We start from the raw sequence: 20,703 nt of genomic DNA on the forward strand, positions 1-20,703 counted from the left end.
ACGAGATCTCAAAATAACATGCCGCTGCCGTTACTGCCCTCCTCGCTGCCTTTTGGCAGCAGCAAACTTCTCGATTTCGTCGATGAACATGTGCCGCAGCTGCGGGATAGTGAAAGCCTCCCCTTCCTCGTCCCACTTATACACCTGCTCTGCTTCGCACCCGCCAATAGTCTCCTGCGGGCCGCGGACGTCCTTCAGCCAGGCGTGCGCAATCGACTCCTTCGCCGTCCTCCGCTGCTCTGGGTTGTAGCGCAGCAGCCCAAAAACAAAGTCCACGAACTCGTCGTAGTAGTCCTGCGGGGGCCGGGGCTGGGCGCGCGCCACGGTGCCACCCTCCGCCACAATCTCCTCCTCCAGCTCCGTGTCAAAGCCGTCAAAGAAGCTCGCCTCGTCAAATCGCGTGCGCAGCTCCGGTACGAACTCCTCCAGCTTCTTCCCTCCACTGTGGGGGAGTGAGGCGAGGTAATGCACAGCCTCCTTCGATGTGCTCGGCGGGAGGTCGTGCTCGAGGTCCGGCACGCCGAGCAGCTCTACAATCAGGTTAATCTGGTTGATGTAGTCCTTGCCGGGGAAGAGCGGCTTGCCGGTGAACATCTCCGCGGCGAGGCAACCCACTGCCCACATATCCGCGCTGTAGCTGCAGTGCTTACACACCAGCAGCAACTCCGGTGGGCGGTACCAGCGCGTGAAGACGTACTGCGTCATGGTGTCGTCCGCGCCAATTCCACGTGCCAGCCCGAAGTCGCCCAGCTTCAAGTTGCACTCCGCATCCGTCAGCAGGTTACCGGGCTTCAAGTCGCGGTGGAGCACGTGGGCGCTGTGCGCGTACTGCAAGGCGCAGAGCAGCTGCAAGGTGAAGAACTGCCCGTGCCCGGCAGCCAGTTTTACACGTGGGGAGCGCAGGGTGGCGTCCATGTCCGACTCCATCAAGTCCGTCACGACGTAGAGCTCCGTGTAGGTCTCCACCGGGTCCGGCGCCTTGAAGAGGTCCTTCAGGGAGAGAATGTTGGGGTGGTGCAGGAAGGAGAGCAGCTTCACCTCCCGCAGCACCCGCTTCGCGTCCACGGCGTCGTCGAAGAGGTGGGTGACTTTTTTGATGGCTACCGACTCGTTCGTGACCTCGTCCACGGCACTGCACACGAAGCCGTAGGCGCCGCGGCCCACGAAGTACTGAACGTTGTACCGCTGTGGCACCTCCAGCGTGTAGGCGTCCACGCCGAACACGTACACCTTGTTGCCCGCCGCGTTGGGGCCCTCCACCTTTGTAAGCATCATCTTAAAAGAGAGTGAAGACCCGTTGAAAGAGAAAAAAACGGGTGGGGGGGGGTTTCCTACTTGAGACAAAACAAGAATGACGAATATGTATTGATCAGTTAAGAGAGGGGAGAAAAGATAAGAAAAAGCCGATGCGCTTCGGTCCGCTGCGTAAGCGCGTTTGCGGGAAGATTTCCGTCTGTGAGGAGAACACAACGAGAAAAGAAAGGAAGAAGAGGAATTACGTGAGAAGGGGCCCCTGACACGGCGCCGGTGTGTAAAAGAAAGAGCGACAAAGAACATGTGAAGCAATAAAGTCCTGTAAATGGCGTCTGTACGCGAACCTATGCAAGCACTCAAAGGACCGCAGTGCTGTACTATTCTTTTCTTCTCTTTCGTGAGGCTCAGATGTAGCAGAATTGCGAGAAGGCGCGGATAGCTGAATCAGAGGCGCCTCTTCTCCTCATGCCTTCCTCCTGTGCATCTCTCAGTGCTTCTTGGGTTTTTTGTGTTTCCGAAATTTCAAACAGATGCATCGAGTTCAGCACTGAAAACGCGGTAGTAAAATACGAAAGTTATAACGGGCAACCCAATGACAACAGCGACCATCACCACCACAACCTCCCCCCTCTTCCTCCCCTCCAAGAAAATAAACAAGCAAAAGAGCGCAGAGGATTACACGAAACTCTTTCTTCGCTTCGCTTCTCTTCAATTAAAGAGTACCGCAGCTCTGGAGTATTATTCAAGAAACAGGAGCGAACAAAAAAAAAAGGAAGGAAGACAAACGCAAAACCGCAGAACAACGCTGCTGCTACTGCTGCCAGTTAAAGCCTCATGTATTGAGAAGAGCAGAGCAACGCGGGCATCAGATGACCCATCCAGTGACGCCATCGATTTCCGCACAGCCCTTTCAAACGTCAGCGCGTACTCAGCAACGGGCCGGCTCTAAACTTGGCTCCTTCCGCATCGCAACTTTACAGCTCATTTGGGAGACATCAGGGGTCGCTCCTACTTTTCTCTCTTTTCTCTTTGTCTTCGTTTGTTTTCATATGGTGCAAAGAACGTAATAAAGGATGAGGTTTTTTTCGTATCCGACAACAACAACAGAAACAAATCACTGGCAAAAAAAGGAAACAAAGAAAATGAGGGAGTACACACCCGCGAACACTAAACGGGGAGGACAGACAAAGCAGGAGAACAGACGCGAGGTAATCTGACACAGCGCTGATAAGCAAAACAGCGATGACAAGGAGGCAGCTGACAAAGGCGAGAAGAAAAAAAGAAGAGGCAAAAAAAGACTGGACGCGCGAAGACTCCCCTCCCCCCAAAGAAGGCTGCGTCCGCTAAAGATTTCTTTCCTTTCAACAGAAAAAAAATGTCATTCTAGTCGCATCTCTGCCTTTCTTTTCTCTTCTTTGTTTGCTTCTGACCTACGTTTTTTTCCCGCCTTTTGTTCTTTCTTTGCCGCCATCAGCACCTCTCGATGCTCTAACGTTCTCCGTTGCGGTGTATAGTAACATAGTGTTGCAACAACAATTTCACGTCAGTGAACGAATGTTCGTCGATGAAGGAAGAAGCACTTTTTTTTCCTTTCCCCGTGTCGTCTTTTCTTTCTTTTATTAAGCGTCTTGAAATCTCAAAATAAATATAAATATATACTCCCTCTGCGCACTGCCAGTGTGGATTACAAAGCACGAACACAGACGGCACCAACGATGGCGAAGCTGCTCATCGATCCATCAAACACTCCTGAGGGGGAAATCGCGAAGGGTACAAGAGCACGACAACAACCAAAAAAAAAAAACCCGTATGAAGTGGAAAGAAAGAAAAACATATCTACCGTTTAATTGTGCCTTCAGTCACCTAATGATGTGTGCTTCGGTGGCTGCGAGCGTGGGTGTGCCTGTGCTGTATGAGTAGATCTACCAATGCAGTGGACAGTGGCGCGGCATGTTCAAGCACCGAAGACGAACATGAACGACAAACAAAACGCCTGTCATAAAAAACAAAAACCCAAATCGATGAAAAAACTCATGTACTGAGAGGAGAAAACAACATAGCATTCAGGAATAAAAACAAATTACAGGCACAACTTGCCAACATATATATATATATATATACGAGAAAGGTGTGAGTGTACACTGGCGTTGTGTGCGGGTGAGTTCGTGTGTTTGTCCGGTTTTAGGGGCGCCCTAACTATCCCACATGCACCATCAAAACAGGCGCTTTTTCAGCTTCACAAAAGGCGTTTCGAAACAAACAGGGAAAACAAAAAGCAATCATTTTACAAAGACAGGCTCTAGAAAGAAAAGGAAAAAAAAACACATGATACAGAGGCGGAAAACCTCCACCCACAACAGTACAAGTCTGAGAAAGGCGATAACATTATAACGCACCACTTTCATAATAATAATAATAATAGAAGTAGTAGTAAATAGCAAATCATCATAACAACGAAACAAGCACCACCTCTCCACCACTTCTCATATATTCGAGCAAGCACTACGACAAGATCAACTGTCGATCTACGGCAGGTACAACAACATCGTAAGGAGAAAAATAAGTAATATATGTAGACGGAGTTGTGGGTTACAGAGCCGAACTGGACGAGGAAAAGAAAGAGAAAACCCACAACAAAAGTTTCTTCTTTCTGTGCCGATTTCGTTCTCCTATGCGATCGCATTTCATCCACAAGGAGGGGGGTGGGGAAGAATCGCGCGAGGTGCGACGCTCGAGGCATCCATTTTTCTTTTTGTCTGTTTGCGACAGCGCTAGTTGCTCCAAAGATCATGTCTCCTTCATGCTCCCCACCCGCGGGAGCAATGTACGTTAAAAAAAAAAACGGGAGTGCACCGGCGTCCATCGCAGCTTAGAAGAAGAAGTGACCCACTCCTCCCTTTCACGAATTGCCACCTGCGTTCGCCAAGGCCTCGAAGAAGTTCTTCTCGTTGCCCGGCGCAGGACCTTTGCCAAAGAAGGACCACTCCGTCTCTACGTCAACCTCGTCGCTCATCTCGAAGGCCGTCCGCATCACCGGCGGCTGATCGTTCAGCTTGTTCTTCGAGAAGGCCTGCAGCAGCTGGTAGCGGGTCTGCAGGGCAGCGGCGGTGGTCGTGTGACCCAGTTCGGCCATCTGCCCGTACGCCGTGCGGCAGGGCTGCTGGTTGCGCGGGAACGGCGGACCGGGCACAAAGCTGCGTGCCCCGAACGCCTTCACCTTCGACGCGCCCTCGCCGAGCTGGACGACCATGCAGGAGATGTTGTCTTTGCTGCCGCAGCGGATCGCCTCGTCGCACACACGGCACGCCACGACGGCCAGGTCGTCCCAGCAGTTCTGCTGCTGCTCCCACACAAACTGGCAGACGTCCTCGTTCGAGAAGCTGCCCTCAAAGACGCCGTCGCAGGCGAGGATGATAAAGTCGCCCGGCTGGCACTGCACAAAGGACACGTCCGGCACTGCGATCACCTTCTGATTGCGGTGGTTCTTCGTGCCCTTGACCTTGAAGGAGGCGTCGCCGAAGGCGCGGGACACTGCCAGGTCGCCGTCGACGCGGTTACTCACGACGCTACCCCCGCAGCTAACAATGCGGTCCGTCTCCTGTTTGTTGAAGGGCTTGTGGTCCTCGGTGGCGAAGACGAGCTTGCCGCCGCGACAGATGAGAATGCGCGAGTCGCCCACGTTCGCGATGGTGACGTTGAGGTCTTTGCGGATGAGGCAGAAGGTGCCGGTGGAGCCGCCCTCTACGTTGGCCTTCATGTACGCCTCGTCCACGTCTATGCACACCTGCTCTAGCATCTCTGCCGTGATCGGCTCCGGCAGCTTCTTCAGGCGCCCCGGCAACTCCTTCGCCACGTACGCGCTACAGTCCGCATTGCTATGACCGTCAAAGATGCCAAAGTAGGCGACGTTACTGTCCTCGGTGGCGACTAGCATGTGCGCGTCTTCCATGGAGTTACGGAAGCCGTTCTGAGATGCGCACGCAGCGTTCACGTAGCTGTTCCCTGCACGATCTACGACCTTGCTAAGGATCGGCTTCGGCAGCATAAGACCCATCTTGGCAAAAAGAAAAACCCCACGAGGCTCAAAGGGATGTACTACAGGAAAAAAAAGAGAGGGGGGTATATACGTTGATACGTATATAGTGTTTACGGGGAGGTGAAGTGCGGAAAGTGCCTGTATCACGGTCAAACACGTACCTACACAGAAAGCGAAGGATATAGGGGCCCGTGCTGCAGCGAACTGAAAGAACGTTCCCGTGAGAAACACGTGTGTGTGGGTGGGTGTGTGTTTGTGTGGGTGTGTGCTCTGGTAGCTAAAGAACGATCGTTTTTTCCTTTTTTCAAAACAGAGTTTTATGTAAGGGAAATGCGGAAATGCTGAAAGGCAAACCAAACCAATAACAGTAATGATAACAATAGGAATAATAATACACACCTATGCTGTGCCAGAGTAGGAAAAGTGGAGACGGAAGAAAGACGCGGGCAATGGTGTTGCGTGTGCGAAGTCATAGCGAACAACAACCACAACGGATAATGCATACGTACTCCGTTCCACGTAGTTCTAAACAGTTGCCGCAAAACAATTGAATGACAAAAGAAGACGCGCTTCTCTTTTTTTTTTTGCGTTCTTCGGTTTGTGCAGGACTGTGAGGTTTGGGAACGAACCGATTAAGCGACTACCGCTTCAACGCCGCTGCCCTCGGCTTTTCGCTCTCGCGTACTAACGACTTGGAATGTGTATGCGGCTCAAAAAGCTGTGAAACGAAAAACAGAATGTGCACAAAAGGAAAAGGCCTCCATTGGTAGAAGACACAAAAAACTCAAGGAGCAAGAACCACCACCACAACACCAAAATGAATGAAGTGCCAAGCATTGACACATTGCTTCGTCGCATCCAGGTGTATATTTCATCCGTCGATCAAAGCCTCCCCTGTCTTTCAGTTTCCCTTTCACCTGCGTGACCTTACAACAGCGGAACGCTACATAAACGTCGCAGCAGCTCCTCCCCATTCTGCCGTCGCGATCGTAGCGACTTCAAACGCAAGAGAACACCCTCCAAATCGAGCTTGAGCAATTCGCCCTGCTCCTGATGCAGCAGTGCCACCGCCACCTGCACCATCACCGTCCACCCTCGCACTAGAAAGAAGTCCCACACACGCAGCAGCAGCGGCGGCGGCAGCTGGTGCACAAACAGCGTCAGAAACCACCGCGAGGCGAACATGGAGATTTGCACCTCGTTGGACTGCAGGTGCGCCGCGAGGGCGGGGAGGAGAGACTCAACGTGACGCTCTAGCTCGCGCAGCAGCGTCTGTAGAAGGGGGAAGCCGGAGCGGTAGAGCTGTCGCATGCCGTGGCGATCACCAAGCTGGTTGTGGCGCGTGCCGCCGTCGCCGTCGCGCATCAGCCCACAGAATATCTGGTAGGCCTGCGTCTCGGGTGCAACCATCAGCACGACGGCGGCGACAAAGGCCATGCCTTGACAGTAGCCCACTTCCGGATCGCGTGCGGCGTACGCGCCGAGGAGCCGCCGCAGCTGGCGCTGACCCGCAGAGCGCGAGAGGGCACCGTGGAAGAGGACGTGGTGAGGGAATGTGCGACCAACGTCACGGTCAATCGCCTCGAGAGCGGCGGCGTAGTTTGGGTTGGAAAGCATCCACGCAGGGCCTGGGTCAGCAAGGGTCATCACGTACTGTGTGGCCTCACGGTGTTGTGCCTCAGCGGTCTGCTGCCACGCACCGGCAAAGAAACCCCAGAGAAGCCCTCGCAGAGACATGTGCGGGCATCCGCCGTACTGACGTAGTCGTGCCTCCCAACGACTCCAGAACCAACGATCTACTAGCGCTGCATCCGTCTCTTGTTGTTGCTGCTGGCGTCCGTGTGTATGATGACAACTGCAAGCCGGAGAGGATGCTACAGAGCTGCTGTCTGCATCCTCGACGATGAGCTCCGCTGGCCGATACGAGGCGGACTTCCAGGAAAGGTAGAGGAGAAAAGCGGATGCCCACCAGCGCTCCTCGGCGCCGAGAGCTTCTGCGGCCCAGGAGGAGCCCGACGAGGTGAGGGAAGCTGCTGTGTCAAGTATGACGGTATCTGCCACGTCGGTGTTGTTGGCGGAGCGAGAGGAGAGGAAGCCGTAATCATCCACCACTTCGATGACCTCAGATGCTCCCTCCCTTACAGGATACACAGCGACGTTGCTTGGCGTACTCATGGTTCACCAAACAGCACAATCCGACATTTCCTTTTGATTATGATGGGAAGGAGCCATAAATTGTGGCGTTAAAACCGACTGACGGTTGCGAACTGTCGAAGCTGCGGTATGCTCTTCAGAAGTGGAGGGAAAAACAGAAAACAGAAACCCGAAGAGAAAAGAGATAGAGCGCGTGAGAGTTTGTAGCTGCCATGAAATCATTGGTCGAGGAGGGGGTCAACAACGGTTGAGGCTCCAGTACGCGCTGCCGCTACATAGGTGGCATGCGGCGATACTTCAAACTAATGTATCCACCGGAGGGATTGACGCGAAAACGAAACAGATAACAATAGGGATAATAAACACAACAAGTTCCGATAGTTTTAGTGATGACGAGCGCGTTGCTTCGTGTTGTGTGCGGATTTATCTCTTAAGTGTCACGTGGAAAAAAGACATAACCAGAAGCTGGAAGAAACCGCAAGCGAAGGAAGAAAAGGAGGAGCAAATAGAAGAAGTTTGACGCCAGGGAAGCCATTATATATCTCGTCCATCTCAGCCGCTTCAACGATGATATTACGCAACTACTACGCACACACACACGGAAAAAACAACAACTCTGGCCTTTGAATAATACTCCAACAGAAAAGGGCCGAGGCGGCTAAATCGCTCGACTCCACCGACAACAACAGAAACGCCAAAAAAGAGTCGTGTTCACATGAGAAGAAAAACACAGCATTAAAAGAAGAGCTACATCATAAACTGCACCGTTTTTTCACGTGCGCAGACGGAGAGAAAAGAAAGCAAGCAAACAAAGAAAGCATAATAATGTCGGTGGGCTGACGTGGAAGTGACACGAGAGTTAGAGAAAAAGGGATGCCGTTGAGACACCTGGGCACACGTTCCCTACAGGAATAAACGCCATTACGTAAAGCGTTCATCTGCTGCACAGTGGGAAGGCAAGGAGGGAAACAAACAAAACAAACAAAAAAAATACATGAAAAAGAGCGAGAAAAAATGCAGTGATTCTAAGACAGTGATCTGGGGCGAAGTCGATACACAGTGGAGGCGAAATGAAAAACTATGGAAAGCCTGTTTTTGCAGTTTCGCGCATTTGCATTTCGTGACAGACGTTAGTATGATCCGTTCCAGAACTCATCCGTGACAGCGGCGTCCTCTTCCTCTGCCGAGTTTGGCGTCGACACCCCACACGAACGCGACCGCGATCGATGGCGGCCGTGGCGATGATGATGCCGGTGGCGGTGGCGGTGGTGCCGGTGCCGGTGCTGTCTGAAGCTATCGTGGCTTTCGTTTTCTTCTGGAAAACTATTGTTGCTCTCGGCGTCCCAGCTGCGTTCCGTCTGACTCACCGCATCGTTTGGGTAGTCGGGCCCTTCGCCGGAGTTCGAAGCAGGTGACGCGCCGCTGTCCGAATACACGCTGTCCGACTCGCTGTCATCGTCGTCCGTCTCGAGCAGCTTATACTCGCGACAGCACAAGGCGACGACGATGACGAAGGCAATAACGCCGGCACCGCCTGAGATGCTGACGAAGATGGTGAAGAACTCTAACGACATGTTGGACCACTTCTCCTCGACGAGGGGGGCGAACGTCGTGGTGATAGTGGTCGACGGCAGAGGAGCGGAACTAGAGGAGTCCGCGGCGCTCGCACTCGCCGCTGCGCGTGCTAAACAGGCTGCATTGAGCAGCAACAGCAGCAGGAGGAGGAGGAGGGTGGCAACTCCCCATGAAGCTCTGCTAGCCATATTTACACTTCCTCTCTACTTTCAATTCCCTTTTGTGATCGCTTCTCTTTTTTAGTTTACCAAAATAAAAGGAGTCTCCGCCGCAGCCAACGTGAACAACAACGAAGAAGGTCAGTTGGTGGTGCGTGAGTCACCAGCAATGGCAACTGGAAAGCGGAATGGGCCAACGCAACGCTGATGTTCCTTGCTGCCACTCATGTGAGCAGAGTGCTATCGAGTACTTGCAAAGTGCTGTGAAGAATCAGGAAAAAAAAGAACAACGCAACGAGGGGAGGAAGAATGAGAAAAGATGAAAAGAGCGTAGTGGGCGGAACAGTGCGGAGAGAGAATCTGCGATACAGCTACAGCACATTTGGTAATGTTACACAGAAATTCACGGAAGAAAAGACAGGGTGGGCTCTTTCGTTTGGTGTTCTATTCCCTCTTTCCGTTTGGGGGGGGGGGTGATAATAACACTCGTCCATTCTCCTTTTCGTGGTCTGCCGAAACACGCTTCCCCGCTCGATTGGTAGCCAAATCACTGCATAAGATGGATACACACCCACACACACTCTTTCTCTCGCACACAGTTGGATTCTTTTTCTGGGGTTTTGCAACCTAAAATGTCATCTTTCATTTAAGAAAAAAGGCAAAGTGTTGACTGGATAGACAGCACGCATTCTACGCTTCAAGGAGAGAGAGAGAGAGAAAGAGGCATCACGAAGTACCGACACAACACAACAGCGGTGATAATTAAAACGAGCGCGGGAAAGCGGAACAGAACGAGAAAGAAGAAGAAAAGAAAGAAAAAAAAGGGGCGATGAGTATATCAGAAATATCAGAGAGGAGTAAAAAACCCAAGGTAAGAAATCCAGAAATACGAAAAGTAGCACTAGTAATAATAACAGTATCCCGAGCACGTGAATTTGGCCTACAACAACGACCGCACAAAGGTCATAGTGATTCCTCACAGGTAGAAATCACCACCACTTCTCCCATATATATATATTGTTTTATTTCACATGAATGCGCGAATTGAGTAAGGGCGCAAAGAGAGGATCGCACACCACAAAAGTTTAGTCCCCTTTTTCTTCCTCTATCTCTTTCCTTCTCCCCTTCTACGTGGTCGTCGTTTCACAGCTTTGGCATGCGTCCGGGACTAGACTGACGAGCACTTCTACTAGCAGTCCTCAACACCGGAGACCTGGAAGACGGCACCACCCGTGCCTCATTCTTCGTTGCAGAGAAGAAGGGCACTGGCCGATGCGGAAGAGGCTGAAGTTGCGGCAGCGGCGAAAGGGAGGCTCCAGCTGAGTCCGGTGGCTTTATTGCATTTCTGCTAAAGAAGTTGTCGGTCGCTGGGGAGCTCGGTGTCTTGCCGCGGCAGTCCGGCAACTTATTCAACTCCTTCTTCTTCCCCGCATCGAGAGGAGACGACTCATCAACACCGATGGCGGTGGCCGGCACCAATTGATCCTCTTTCCTCGCCTCTGGCGCCTCCCTGGCTTCAGCGCTCGTTTCGACGCCAGAGTGAGAAAGGGAAGATGTTGTTTGAAGAGAGCTGTAGTCGCGGCGCAGCTCCGATGAGATGGCTGATGCGGCCGACGCAGTGGGAGAGGCGGAAGAAGAACGGGACAACGACGACGATGTGGAGGCGGAGGACGTTGATGAAGACGAGGCACAAGTCTCCGTCGAACGGGGCGAAGGCGCATTTGCATTACTGTTGTTGTCGTTCCCCATTGACCTTGCCTGATCTGTGGCGGAGGGAGACGCTGCTGCGGGTGTTGATGCCGCTGCTGGTGCCGACTGCATGTCCTGTTGAGCTCGCAACTCCCGCTCCCCGTTCGGCTTGTCGATCAGGTAGAGGTGCAGAAAGGCCGCAATCACCTTTTGAATATCCTCGTCCCGCTCATCGTTGTGTCCGCCAGGCGTGTACTGCTGCAGGCACGGAATCGGAAACGCATCACGGATCAGCTCGCCGTGCCGCGAGGTCACGAAGTCATCTTCGGAGCCGTAAAAGAGAAGGGCAGGCACGCGGCAGAGGCGGGCGTACTTGACCGTATCCAGGTCGTCGATGTCGAAGACGGCCCGCTTCATAATGCGCTTGCGAATGCGCTCCACAATGGCGCGGACCACGACGTTTGGCACCACCCGCGCCGTTCGCCCGCCGTGGCGCTCGACCAAATCGTTAATGAGCACCCGCAACGTCGCAAAGGGGGAGTCGCACACGATGCAGCGAATCAGCGGGTCCTTCGCGGCGTACATGATGGAGGTGACGGCGCCCATGCTGCGTCCCCACAGCGCCACACCGTCCACCGCGTCGCTCTTCAGCATTAAGAATTCCATCACGGCTGCGAGGTCCTGTCGCTCGTAGAAGCCGAGACTGATGTACTCGCCCTCCGACATCCCACTCCCGCAGAAGTCGAAGGAGAAGAGACTCATGCCCTCGCCCAGCACAAAGAGAGCCTCGAGGGCGTCGTAGCGGCTGCCGCAGTTGCCGTGGCAGTAGACCACACAGGGCGTGCGCTGGTCGGGGTAGGGCTTGAACCACGAGCACTGAATGCGGAGGCCACGCATGTTTTCTAACTCAAAGTCGTGACGCATAAAGCGCTGCTTGCCGTCATCGCCGAGGCGGAACACTTCGGGGCCCAACTCCTCCATCTCGTATTCGGAGCGTGGCGGACGGATGATGAAGTTGCACACATTGTCCATGATCCCTGGCCCCGAGGTGAGCTGCTGAAACACATTTCTGGCAGTGATCATGATAATGATTCTGCCGTTTTTTTTTTGTCAATACCTTTATATATTTATTAAAAGGAAAGTCCCCCGTTGCTCAGCATCGAAGAGGCGACAGGTGTCTCGCTCACAGAGCGGAGGGGGAGAAAACGAAGAAATCGGAAGTACGTAACTTCGCGGTTTGGCTGTAAAAGCGGCAACGCGCTCACTCCTTAGCGTGTCGGAAAGTTCTACACGTTGTAATTGCGTTTGCTGTAGAAAGGGGAACATACACGTATTAACAGAAAGGGTTCGTTGACGGTGCGGTGTCGCGTACAGGGACAAAAAAAAATGAGACAAATCGAAAAAAAAAGACGAAGACGGCGATGAGAGAGACTACAGCGATGCGACTCATTCCCACACAATACGAAAGCGCATCGTGATGCGTTGTCTGACGTTGCCGCAGCGGAGTATGAGACGCTATTTCGCTCCTCTCATGGAGAGTAGGAGGGGGGGGGGGGAGGGGGAGAGAGCGGTATCAACGAACCTAATACAAAACAACAGCAAAAATGTATCACCTCTACTCGGGCCTGGGGGACATATTCTTATTCCTATTTTTATTATTATTCTGAAATCGTATGTGAGGAGCGTCAATTCATCATTACAGGAAACCGTCCAAGCAGCACGTTTTAGAGAATGAAATGGCGCCAGTTCGAGCAGGAGAGTCAATCCCGACTCCTCTTCTCCGACCGATTCCCGCAAACACAAACACACACGCACATACAAATGAGAAAAAGAGAACCTTCTCATCCCGAGGTATCGCCACGAGCGCGCATGACTAACAGACAGCATTGGTCCAGTATGTGCAAACAAGCATCACAGGCAGCATAACCGTTTCTGAGGTCCACGTTAGTCCGCGCTGCGCAGCGGCCGTCGTGCAGAGGAGCGCCAACGCGGCCCCCACTACCCACCCAGCCACGACCTGTCCTATCGTATGGTAGCCGTTGTACACCCGACCGGCCCCTACAAAAAAAGCTGCCGAAATCAGAAAGGCAAACAGGAGACGAGGCAAGGGTCTTTGCGTGCCGTGCGGACCGACCAGCGAATGTGTAGCTGCCTTTTTCGAAGGGTTTTGTTTTCTTCTTGCTTGTGGCACCGTAACAGAGGCACTGGAGGGGGACCGATTGCATGCTTTCCAGCGTTGCATCAAGTATACCGCTAATCCCGCCATAAACTGCGAGTGATCGCTGGGCATACCATGAATGGTGGTGTAATTCATTCCGGCTGCGGGGTGTGCGGGGCGTTGACTGCGAATGCACTCCTTACACGTGAGGTTCAGCCCTACGCTGAGAACCAGAAACAAAATCAGGTTCAGCGCGGGAAGGCGCCGCTCACGGCACGGCGCGCTGGCGAGACCGGCGAGGAACATGACGATGACAAGCGGGAGAAAGGACGCAACGGCGAAGGCCTTGCTGAGCACGTCGTGGTCGCGGTACAGCACTTCTGTCAGTGCCCACGACTTCCAGTTTGGGTAGTCGAACGAGTTGGCATGGCGGGACGACGCCAATGCCACGCCTTGTTGCAGCTCCACGGCGGAGAGGTGCGTGTACGACCACACTTGCACCAGCAGATCCATCCAGGAAGTAAAGAGAGGGTGGCAACACCGAGAAATTTACACGAGTATTAGAGCCAAAGAATCGTCTTGGCGCTTAATAATAATAATAATAATAATGGTATTGGACCAGTAAGCGCAAAGTATGTAGATGGGTATGGATTGAAGAATAAGGGCGAGAAGGGGAAAAGGTCACAGTCCGTTGTACTGCATTCCAAGTAATACGGCGAGAGACAAGCAAGAGAGCAACAGCACAGTTTGTACGCTCATTCCTTTGTAAACACCGCGGCTCAACGAATCTTTCCTCTTCTGCAAAAAGAACACCAAATTACTTTTGTAGGCGAGGCCCAGGGAAAAAAGGAAACTGGGCAGCTGGAACACGATGATAAAGTCGTCCCACTCTCCTTACGCAGTGTGGCGTTGAGTCCACAAAGCTCGACCTTCCACTTTTTCCCACACGCGTGCAGAGAGAGGGAGAGAGGCACGCTTGCTTCACAAACGTGTTTGTTAGTGCTGTGCACCATTGAACAAAAATGACAGAAGACACACACCCCTCACACACCAAAGGAACCTAATTAAAGAGAGAAGACAAAACATTCGCCTGCCTTGCAGGCTGCGCACTGCATGAAAGCGGGCGCTCACATCCCGGTGTTGCCTTCATCGCCCAGAATATCCTCCTCTACACCACGCTCCTTCTCCTCCAGTGCACCGGGTTTATTCCGTGTCCAGTATTTCACTTCGTGACCACTGGACGCCAGCAGATTGCCCAGCGGCGACCACGCAACGCAGTGCACCGGGTTCGGCTTGTCGCGGAACTTGTCGTGCGCCGCCTCCACCACCGCGGCCTCACGAATGATCTCCTCGATGCCGTGCGTCAGCGCCCCATCGCCCTCCGCCACCATCCAGTACATAATGCTGCCGTCCGCCCCGGTGCTCGCGAACAAGTCAGCGACGGTGGGGTGCCAGTCCACCTTATCCACGGCGTCCACGTGCCCCGTAAAGCGCTTCACCTCCGGCTGCGTCTTGCGGATGTCCCACAGCTTCACCGCGCCGTCCTTCGACGCGCTCAGAAGCGTTCGGCCGTCGGGGTGCCACCGCACACAGGTGAGCGCCTGACTGTGGCCGTGCAGAGCGGCAACGCTGCCGCGCGACGCCGTTCGCGGATCCCACAGGCGGCACTGCGTGTCCTGGCTGCCCGTGGCGATGAGGGAGCGGTAGGGGTGCCAGTGCGTCGTCGTCACGTCACCGCCGTGGCCTTCCAGCTTCACCTCCTCCATCGCCATCTGCTGCTCACTGCCGCCGGCGCCGGCGGAGGCCGAGTGTGCGCCAACGGTGTTGGTGTCCCACACCTTGGCGGAGCCGTCCTGCCCGGCGGTGCAAAACTTCAGCTCCTGCGGCGCCCACGAGATCTCGCGCACGGCACGGTGGCTCGTGTCCACTTCCGACATGAACACAAAGCTCGACATCCACATCTTTAACTTGCCGGCGTCGTCGCCGCTCAGGATCAAGTCATGCCGCCGGCCCCACGCGATGGCGCGGCATGGTCGGTTGTCCTCGTGCGCCACCGTCTTCACCTCAACTCCGAAGGACTGTCCGTTGAAGAGGAGGAATTCTCCGCGGCCGGTCGAGCAGAGGAGGCGGCGACCGCTGGGCGACCACTGCAGGCCGTACAGCGGGGTACGCACCCGACCACCCTTGCTATCAGGATGGTACGACGTGTTCACCCACTGCGTGCAGAGGGCCGTGCTAGGGTTGTAGTTCGTCACACTAGCGGTGACAAGGTCTTTTGTGTAGTACTCGTGCGGGGCGACGTGGTAGTGGTAAGGCGTCTTGCGCGGCACCAGACGCGTCAGCACGTGCTGGATCGCAGGGGAGTAGAAGTCGACGGGCCGCTGTCCATGGATCTTGCGGCGCGGCGCGTACTCTTCCGGGTCGAAGTCGCTACGGAAGCGCCGCCGCGGGGCACCGGGTCCGCCGAAGCCGCCGCTGTTGAAGTGGCCGCCACCGGCACCAACACCACCGCCGCCTCTTCCGTAACCGCCATAACCACCACCGCCGTAACCAAAGCCCTCTCGACGCTGATATCCACCGCCACGGTCCATCGTCCTATTTGTCTTCTCAATATGTGTACGCGTGTGTGGTCTGTTCCTTGTTAGACTCCCCTCGCTAGGAAAGGATAGAGACACGTTACTTGAAATGCGTATCGTGTGCTGCGTTCCGCCAAACTGAGGAGATGAAGAAGATAAAAAGAAAAAAGAAAACAGAGAGGAGAGGAACCAGTAAAAAAGCAACAGCATCTTCCTAAATTCCTCTAGAGTTCCGCGTTTCCTTTCACAGCTTGAGAAAGCCCACCACGTAAGTTGTACGCAGGTACTTCATTTTGCGTCAGAGATGCGCACGTTATCGGGCGTTGTAAACAACCGTTTCTTTTTGTATTGTGTAGGGTTCGTGAGACAATCAAAAACACTCCTGCACCTTCGTTTCATTCAAACTTTTCTCCAGGGTGTGACGGATCATTATACTTGTGCGAACACAACAGAAAACAAAGGGGCTGTGATAACAGACAATACACAACGCGATAGAAGTTCCAAGATGATGTTCGAGGGAGAACCAACCAATTCGATACTCGCAATGTGTGCCTCGTTCTCCTCGTTCCCCAAAAAGTGATCAGCTAACGATGAACTGGACGGTGAGCTCAGTAGGCGTCACCGTAAGGGAGCTCCCATGTGGTACCCGTACACACTCACCATCGAGCACAAGTAGCGCCGACGCCTCCGACTCTTTATCAAGGTTGCCTCTTTTGCTTCCGACACGTCGTATGTCCGCGCTGCTCGTCCAGCCAACTCCCTCCTCTGACACGTGCGGAAACTCAATGCGCAGCCCCCGCACCCCCTCGTGCGTCGTCACGCCATCCTCCGAAAGGATGTAGCCCTCCCTCGCCTCACGGCGCAGCAGGTGACACATTCGTAGGCGGGTGACGTCATCCGTTGCTGCTGTGACAGTGAGACGGTGCTGGTGGTAGGTTGCTGTCGGTGTCAGCGAGTACCCGACCCCCAGCTGAGGCATCTGGGCAGCCACAAGCAGTCGCAACGGACCCAGCGAGAACGAAGGCGGCTCGCTACGACTCTCTGCGGACGACGTCGTCAGTGCAGCGGTGCAGTGCGGAGAGGCGTGTTCAGCAACTGTGTAGAGCGACGTCGCCACCACGGAGCCGAGAAGCGCGGGAAACGATACGTAGTCTTCCTGCGCTTCTTTCCATTTTTCTTGCCGCTGCACCATCGCGGCATAGGTGCCGGCGGCAACGTATGAGCACATGTAGCGCACCGGGGAGGAAGAAGAGGAGAACGACGATGATGCTGCTCCTGTGGAGGAGGATGGAGGATGGAGATGCACCGCCCACAGCGGTACCCGCACGGTGCGACCCACCACCAAGCTTGAAACTGCCCGCATCGCTGCGCCGACGCCGAGCGAGGTGGCAACGGAGTTGTGTAGGCCAGTGGGCACTAACAGCAGCGGCGTCTCATCCAGCGCCGATTGAGACAGGGGAGAAGGGAAAGAAGAAGACGACGACGACGCCCTCGTCGGTGTTGTTTTCAGCGCGGCCATCAAATTCACGACGCTGTTCACGGTCCCGTCACCGCCACAAATCATCAACGCCTCAGCGTGCGGAAGCGCTCGTCGAAGGCTCTCTGCCACGTCGTCATTAGGGATGTGGATGTCGTGGTGCACAATGCCGGCGCGGTCCATGTACTGCTTTAGCGTGTCTGTGTACACTTGCACGCTGTGCCGGTGACCACTGCGGTGGTTGATGACGGCCGCACATCGTTTCAAGATGGTCATACGCACCACCGCTAAATCGTAGATTGGTTGATGGCCTAAGTCTCGTGTGTGTGTGTGTGTGTGTGTTTCCGTACTAAAGTAGTACAGAATGCAAAATGCGGGAATACGTGAGAAGATAGGTGTGTAAGACAGAAAGCTTGAGACTAGGCGAAGACTTCATGCGCATGTGAGAAGGGCGTGTTTTGAGAATCAGCAGAAAGAAGAAAGACGAAGGAGCAACACGAAACGTCCTCTTAAAGGTTCCTCCCCCCTTCTCTTCGGAGGAATAGTTTGCGCTCATCAAAAGAGCCACTGCCTCTACCGCCTCCTGCAACTCCACAGTCTTTTTCCTTTCAATGATGAAGTTAACACCTGATTGGCACCTTTTTGTTGTTGGTTGGTTTGGAAAATACTAGTAATAACGACAAAAAAGTGGTCGCTTATATAAGTCGGAGCAGGTAGAAAAAAAGAAAAGAAAATGAACTAAAACAATGATAGAAAGAGGCCTCCAAGACACTCGGAAGGGGGGCTCACTTGGGTGGATGCACAATCATGTTGCCTCCCCTTCCAAAAGAAGCAAAACCCCAACAACAAAACATCAGCTATTTGGGGGGGGGGGGGTTCTTGCGTATTCAATGGGCATTACACGACAGATGAGAAAAGACACACAAAGAGAAAAAGAGATAGCTTTTTCCCCGTCATCTATCGCAGAGAAACAAGTCAAGTTGCTCCAGGGCAGCAACGAAACCGTTTTTTCCTTTTAGTCTACGTTGGAGAACAATAATAATAATAATAATAAAATGCGTGCAAAGCTGCGGCTGGAAGGAATCGTTCCCTTATTGTCTTCCAAATACTCTCCTTCTACCTTGGGGGAGGCGCTGTCACCGCATGTTGAACTTCCCACCGCACCTGATGCACCCAACGGCACAAAAAACGTTGTCAAGCACATCAGGCATACCGCGTCAGCGAGGCTTCCGCGAATCCGCGACAAAACTAGTGCTGACCTTGCAAACGAACACGCAACAGTGCTCGCGTCCATCAATAATAAGAAAAAAGGAAGTACTCAACATCCTGTTCACTGCAAAAACAACGAACAACGACAACGAACCACTCCCTTTTGAAAAGCGCTCTTCGCGTCATCGTGCAGTTTTCTTTTCCCTTACAGTGGCATGCGCAGAGGAAGAATCGCACGCCGCCCCTTGACCCTCGCAGCTTTAGCGCGGCGCAGCACATGCCGCATCGCCAAGACCACTACCACCACCACGACGGCCATCGAGAGAAATATGTTCACGCTCAACGGCATCTTCGGCGCGAGATCCGCTGCACCTCCGTCGGCTCTCCCATCCGCCGCGGCGTGGGGGCCGATGCTTGTGGTGCCGGTCGGCGTGTGCAGGCTGCTCGGAATCCACCGATAGCGCCGGCGAAGAAACTTAACCACCTCCGTCGCCACGTACTTGCTTTCCGGGTTCGTCGTGGGGACATCCACGTAGCGGTAGCACAGCGGGCACATCTCCTTCGTCGGAAACTGCCGCTTCGGCACGAGAGGATCGACGCCTTCCGTCACATTGGCGAGGTGATAGTTAACTACGTTGTGCACCTTCCACATCTGCCACACGGGGTCCTCCTCGCGGTTCGGCTCAAACCGCATGAAGTTGCGCCGACACACTTCGCACGAGAAAAAGTTGCGCACGTAGCCTTTAATAATGAAGAGTACCTCAGTGTTATCCTTATTGCTGACCGTACCATCCGCCGCCGCCGTCGCCGCCACAGCCGTGTGGCCGTCTTCCGCGTTGGCCGAAAGGGTGTGGTAGAGCAGCCACAGCCCACACGGAAAGCCGCGGTAGCGCCACGAGGAGCCTTTGCACGTCTTCCACGCAAGATCACGCGGGGTGCCTTGAAAAGGAATCCCCGCACTCAGCACCAGCTTCTGCCAGTCCGCCACCGTGAAGGAGGCGAAGTCGGCCGGGTCCGCCGGCTTGCCGTTGGAATTCCTGTGGTTGGCCATCTCGTACAGCAGCGTGTCGGCGCCCAGTCCAGGCAATCGCCGCTGCACCGCACCCAGAAAACGGTACAGTGCGTAGCGCCGCTCCGCCGAGTCCAACCCCACCAGCGCGACCTCGTGATAGAGTGTGTAGAAGAGGGCGTTCGCGACATCGACGATGTGAAATTCCGTATCCTCCGTGAAAACGGCGCCGTCGTGCTTCGCCTCATCCGGGGCGGTGTTGTGCAAGTCGTTCTGCTTCGAGTGGCGCAGGAAGCTACGCATGTCCAGGCACCGCTCGCGGTTATTCGCGCTCCACGTTCCCGTTGTCATAGAGCCCCAGGTACTGCGGGCGAAGTCAAAGTGTGGGTCGACACCGCTGCCGTGGCCGATGTCGAAGCGCAGCAGCCGTTGCGGCGCAGGCTTCTCCGCCGTGGACGCCGCGATGGCCGACGAGTTCAACGTCAGCGGCGTCAGCGTCGGTGCCTTCGCCTCAAGCGAGTCGGGTGTGAAGAGGAAAAACGACGGCACCCCGAGGACGCCGAGGTCGTGGCACGCCTGCGTGTTCACCTGGCAATTCAGTGCCGCCACCGTCACCTCGTGTATAGCGTCCTCGGAGGCTTGGAAGGTTTTCTGTGCGTGGCGGATTATCAACGGGGCCGCGCTGCGGCAGTGCCCGCAGCCGTCAGAGTAGGCGACCAGGATCCACGGGCAGAGCCCTGCGGAGGGGTGCAGGCTGCGCAGATTCAAATCGGTGATGTCGACGACTTCACTGGAGCTGTGGAAAAGCGAGTGCCCCACCTTCAAAGCAGCTCTGACGCTGCTGAGTAACAGTGCCGCTACCGCCGCCACAGCAGAGAAGCGCACGAGGAGAGACACGAGACGGTGCTTTGCCATCTTGTTGATGCCGAGCTACGCGTTTTCGATACGAGTGTGCTCCCTTGATGCCCAACAAAACAGGCTGGGGTGTAACTTGCTGCAATACAACCCGATTTGATCAAGGAAGAGATCCTTCTTGTTCCCCTGCTTTCTTTGCCCGAATTGGTCGCCTCCAAAGGCGTTCGTACAGCTTTTGTTTTTTTGAGGTAATGATAAAAAACCAACTGTTGAAAAAGCAACAACAACAACAAAACACCCACGAGCTTGAAACACGCTCCGCGTATAGAAAGGAAGAATAACAACTACACTCACGCACAACGACTGTTTGGCGAGCGCTTCGGACAGCGTACGAGAGGTTGCGTGTACACCGGCAACAGAACTCAGCGCCAGAGAACGAAGGAAAGAGGAGGGTGGGGGTAACACAAACAAACAGACAAAGGAAATGAACGGGTTCAAATAATAATAATAGAAAAAACATTGATAGATGTTTGCTGCGTAACCAGGCAAGCGT

At 54.2% G+C, this 20,703-nt stretch overlaps 9 protein-coding genes across 11 annotated transcripts; all 9 read right to left on the minus strand.

Annotated features, from left to right (window-relative positions):
- Positions 1 to 30: 30 nt before the first annotated feature.
- On the minus strand, positions 31 to 1,454 carry ABB37_02741 (mitogen-activated protein kinase putativeprotein kinase putative (MPK12); the record flags this gene model as incomplete). Its single annotated transcript, XM_015799847.1, has 1 exon — positions 31 to 1,454. The coding sequence occupies exon 1, from the start codon at positions 1,273 to 1,275 to the stop codon at positions 31 to 33; it is 1,245 nt and encodes a 414-aa protein (XP_015661449.1). The 5' UTR covers positions 1,276 to 1,454.
- Positions 1,455 to 4,153: 2,699 nt separating this feature from the next.
- ABB37_02742 (putative phosphatase 2C) lies at positions 4,154 to 5,695 on the minus strand (the record flags this gene model as incomplete). 2 transcript variants are annotated; one of them, XM_015799849.1, is made up of 1 exon in its annotated part: positions 4,154 to 5,695. In XM_015799849.1, the coding sequence occupies exon 1, from the start codon at positions 5,306 to 5,308 to the stop codon at positions 4,154 to 4,156; it is 1,155 nt and encodes a 384-aa protein (XP_015661451.1). In that variant the 5' UTR covers positions 5,309 to 5,695. The 2 variants fall into 2 exon arrangements, with proteins under 2 accessions (XP_015661451.1, XP_015661450.1); XM_015799848.1 differs by having other exon boundaries at positions 4,154 to 5,690.
- A 522-nt stretch (positions 5,696 to 6,217) lies between these two features.
- ABB37_02743 (putative rab6 GTP-binding protein) lies at positions 6,218 to 7,579 on the minus strand (the record flags this gene model as incomplete). The annotated part of the gene is made up of 1 exon (XM_015799850.1): positions 6,218 to 7,579. The coding sequence occupies exon 1, from the start codon at positions 7,463 to 7,465 to the stop codon at positions 6,218 to 6,220; it is 1,248 nt and encodes a 415-aa protein (XP_015661452.1). The 5' UTR covers positions 7,466 to 7,579.
- A 995-nt stretch (positions 7,580 to 8,574) lies between these two features.
- On the minus strand, positions 8,575 to 9,439 carry ABB37_02744 (hypothetical protein; the record flags this gene model as incomplete). The annotated part of the gene is made up of 1 exon (XM_015799851.1): positions 8,575 to 9,439. The coding sequence occupies exon 1, from the start codon at positions 9,016 to 9,018 to the stop codon at positions 8,575 to 8,577; it is 444 nt and encodes a 147-aa protein (XP_015661453.1). The 5' UTR covers positions 9,019 to 9,439.
- An 881-nt stretch (positions 9,440 to 10,320) lies between these two features.
- On the minus strand, positions 10,321 to 11,949 carry ABB37_02745 (hypothetical protein; the record flags this gene model as incomplete). Its single annotated transcript, XM_015799852.1, has 1 exon — positions 10,321 to 11,949. One exon carries the CDS (start codon positions 11,947 to 11,949, stop codon positions 10,321 to 10,323), a length of 1,629 nt encoding a protein of 542 aa, XP_015661454.1.
- A 790-nt stretch (positions 11,950 to 12,739) lies between these two features.
- On the minus strand, positions 12,740 to 13,610 carry ABB37_02746 (putative dolichyl pyrophosphate phosphatase; the record flags this gene model as incomplete). Its single annotated transcript, XM_015799853.1, has 1 exon — positions 12,740 to 13,610. Exon 1 carries the CDS (start codon positions 13,535 to 13,537, stop codon positions 12,740 to 12,742), a length of 798 nt encoding a protein of 265 aa, XP_015661455.1. The 5' UTR covers positions 13,538 to 13,610.
- Positions 13,611 to 14,151: 541 nt separating this feature from the next.
- Positions 14,152 to 15,739, minus strand: ABB37_02747 (WD-40 repeat protein; the record flags this gene model as incomplete). Its single annotated transcript, XM_015799854.1, has 1 exon — positions 14,152 to 15,739. The coding sequence occupies exon 1, from the start codon at positions 15,613 to 15,615 to the stop codon at positions 14,152 to 14,154; it is 1,464 nt and encodes a 487-aa protein (XP_015661456.1). The 5' UTR covers positions 15,616 to 15,739.
- Positions 15,740 to 16,180: 441 nt separating this feature from the next.
- Positions 16,181 to 17,497, minus strand: ABB37_02748 (putative mitochondrial hypothetical protein; the record flags this gene model as incomplete). Of its 2 annotated transcripts, none has more annotated exons than XM_015799856.1 (1): positions 16,181 to 17,497. In XM_015799856.1, exon 1 carries the CDS (start codon positions 17,351 to 17,353, stop codon positions 16,181 to 16,183), a length of 1,173 nt encoding a protein of 390 aa, XP_015661458.1. In that variant the 5' UTR covers positions 17,354 to 17,497. The 2 variants fall into 2 exon arrangements, with proteins under 2 accessions (XP_015661458.1, XP_015661457.1); XM_015799855.1 differs by having other exon boundaries at positions 16,181 to 17,427.
- Positions 17,498 to 18,491: 994 nt separating this feature from the next.
- ABB37_02749 (quiescin sulfhydryl oxidase putative (QSOX)) lies at positions 18,492 to 20,528 on the minus strand (the record flags this gene model as incomplete). The annotated part of the gene is made up of 1 exon (XM_015799857.1): positions 18,492 to 20,528. Exon 1 carries the CDS (start codon positions 20,208 to 20,210, stop codon positions 18,492 to 18,494), a length of 1,719 nt encoding a protein of 572 aa, XP_015661459.1. The 5' UTR covers positions 20,211 to 20,528.
- Positions 20,529 to 20,703: the final 175 nt, after the last annotated feature.

The sequence above is a fragment of the Leptomonas pyrrhocoris genome (genome assembly GCF_001293395.1).
Source record: "Leptomonas pyrrhocoris isolate H10 chromosome Unknown, whole genome shotgun sequence".
Classification (NCBI taxonomy): Eukaryota; Euglenozoa; class Kinetoplastea; order Trypanosomatida; family Trypanosomatidae; genus Leptomonas; species Leptomonas pyrrhocoris.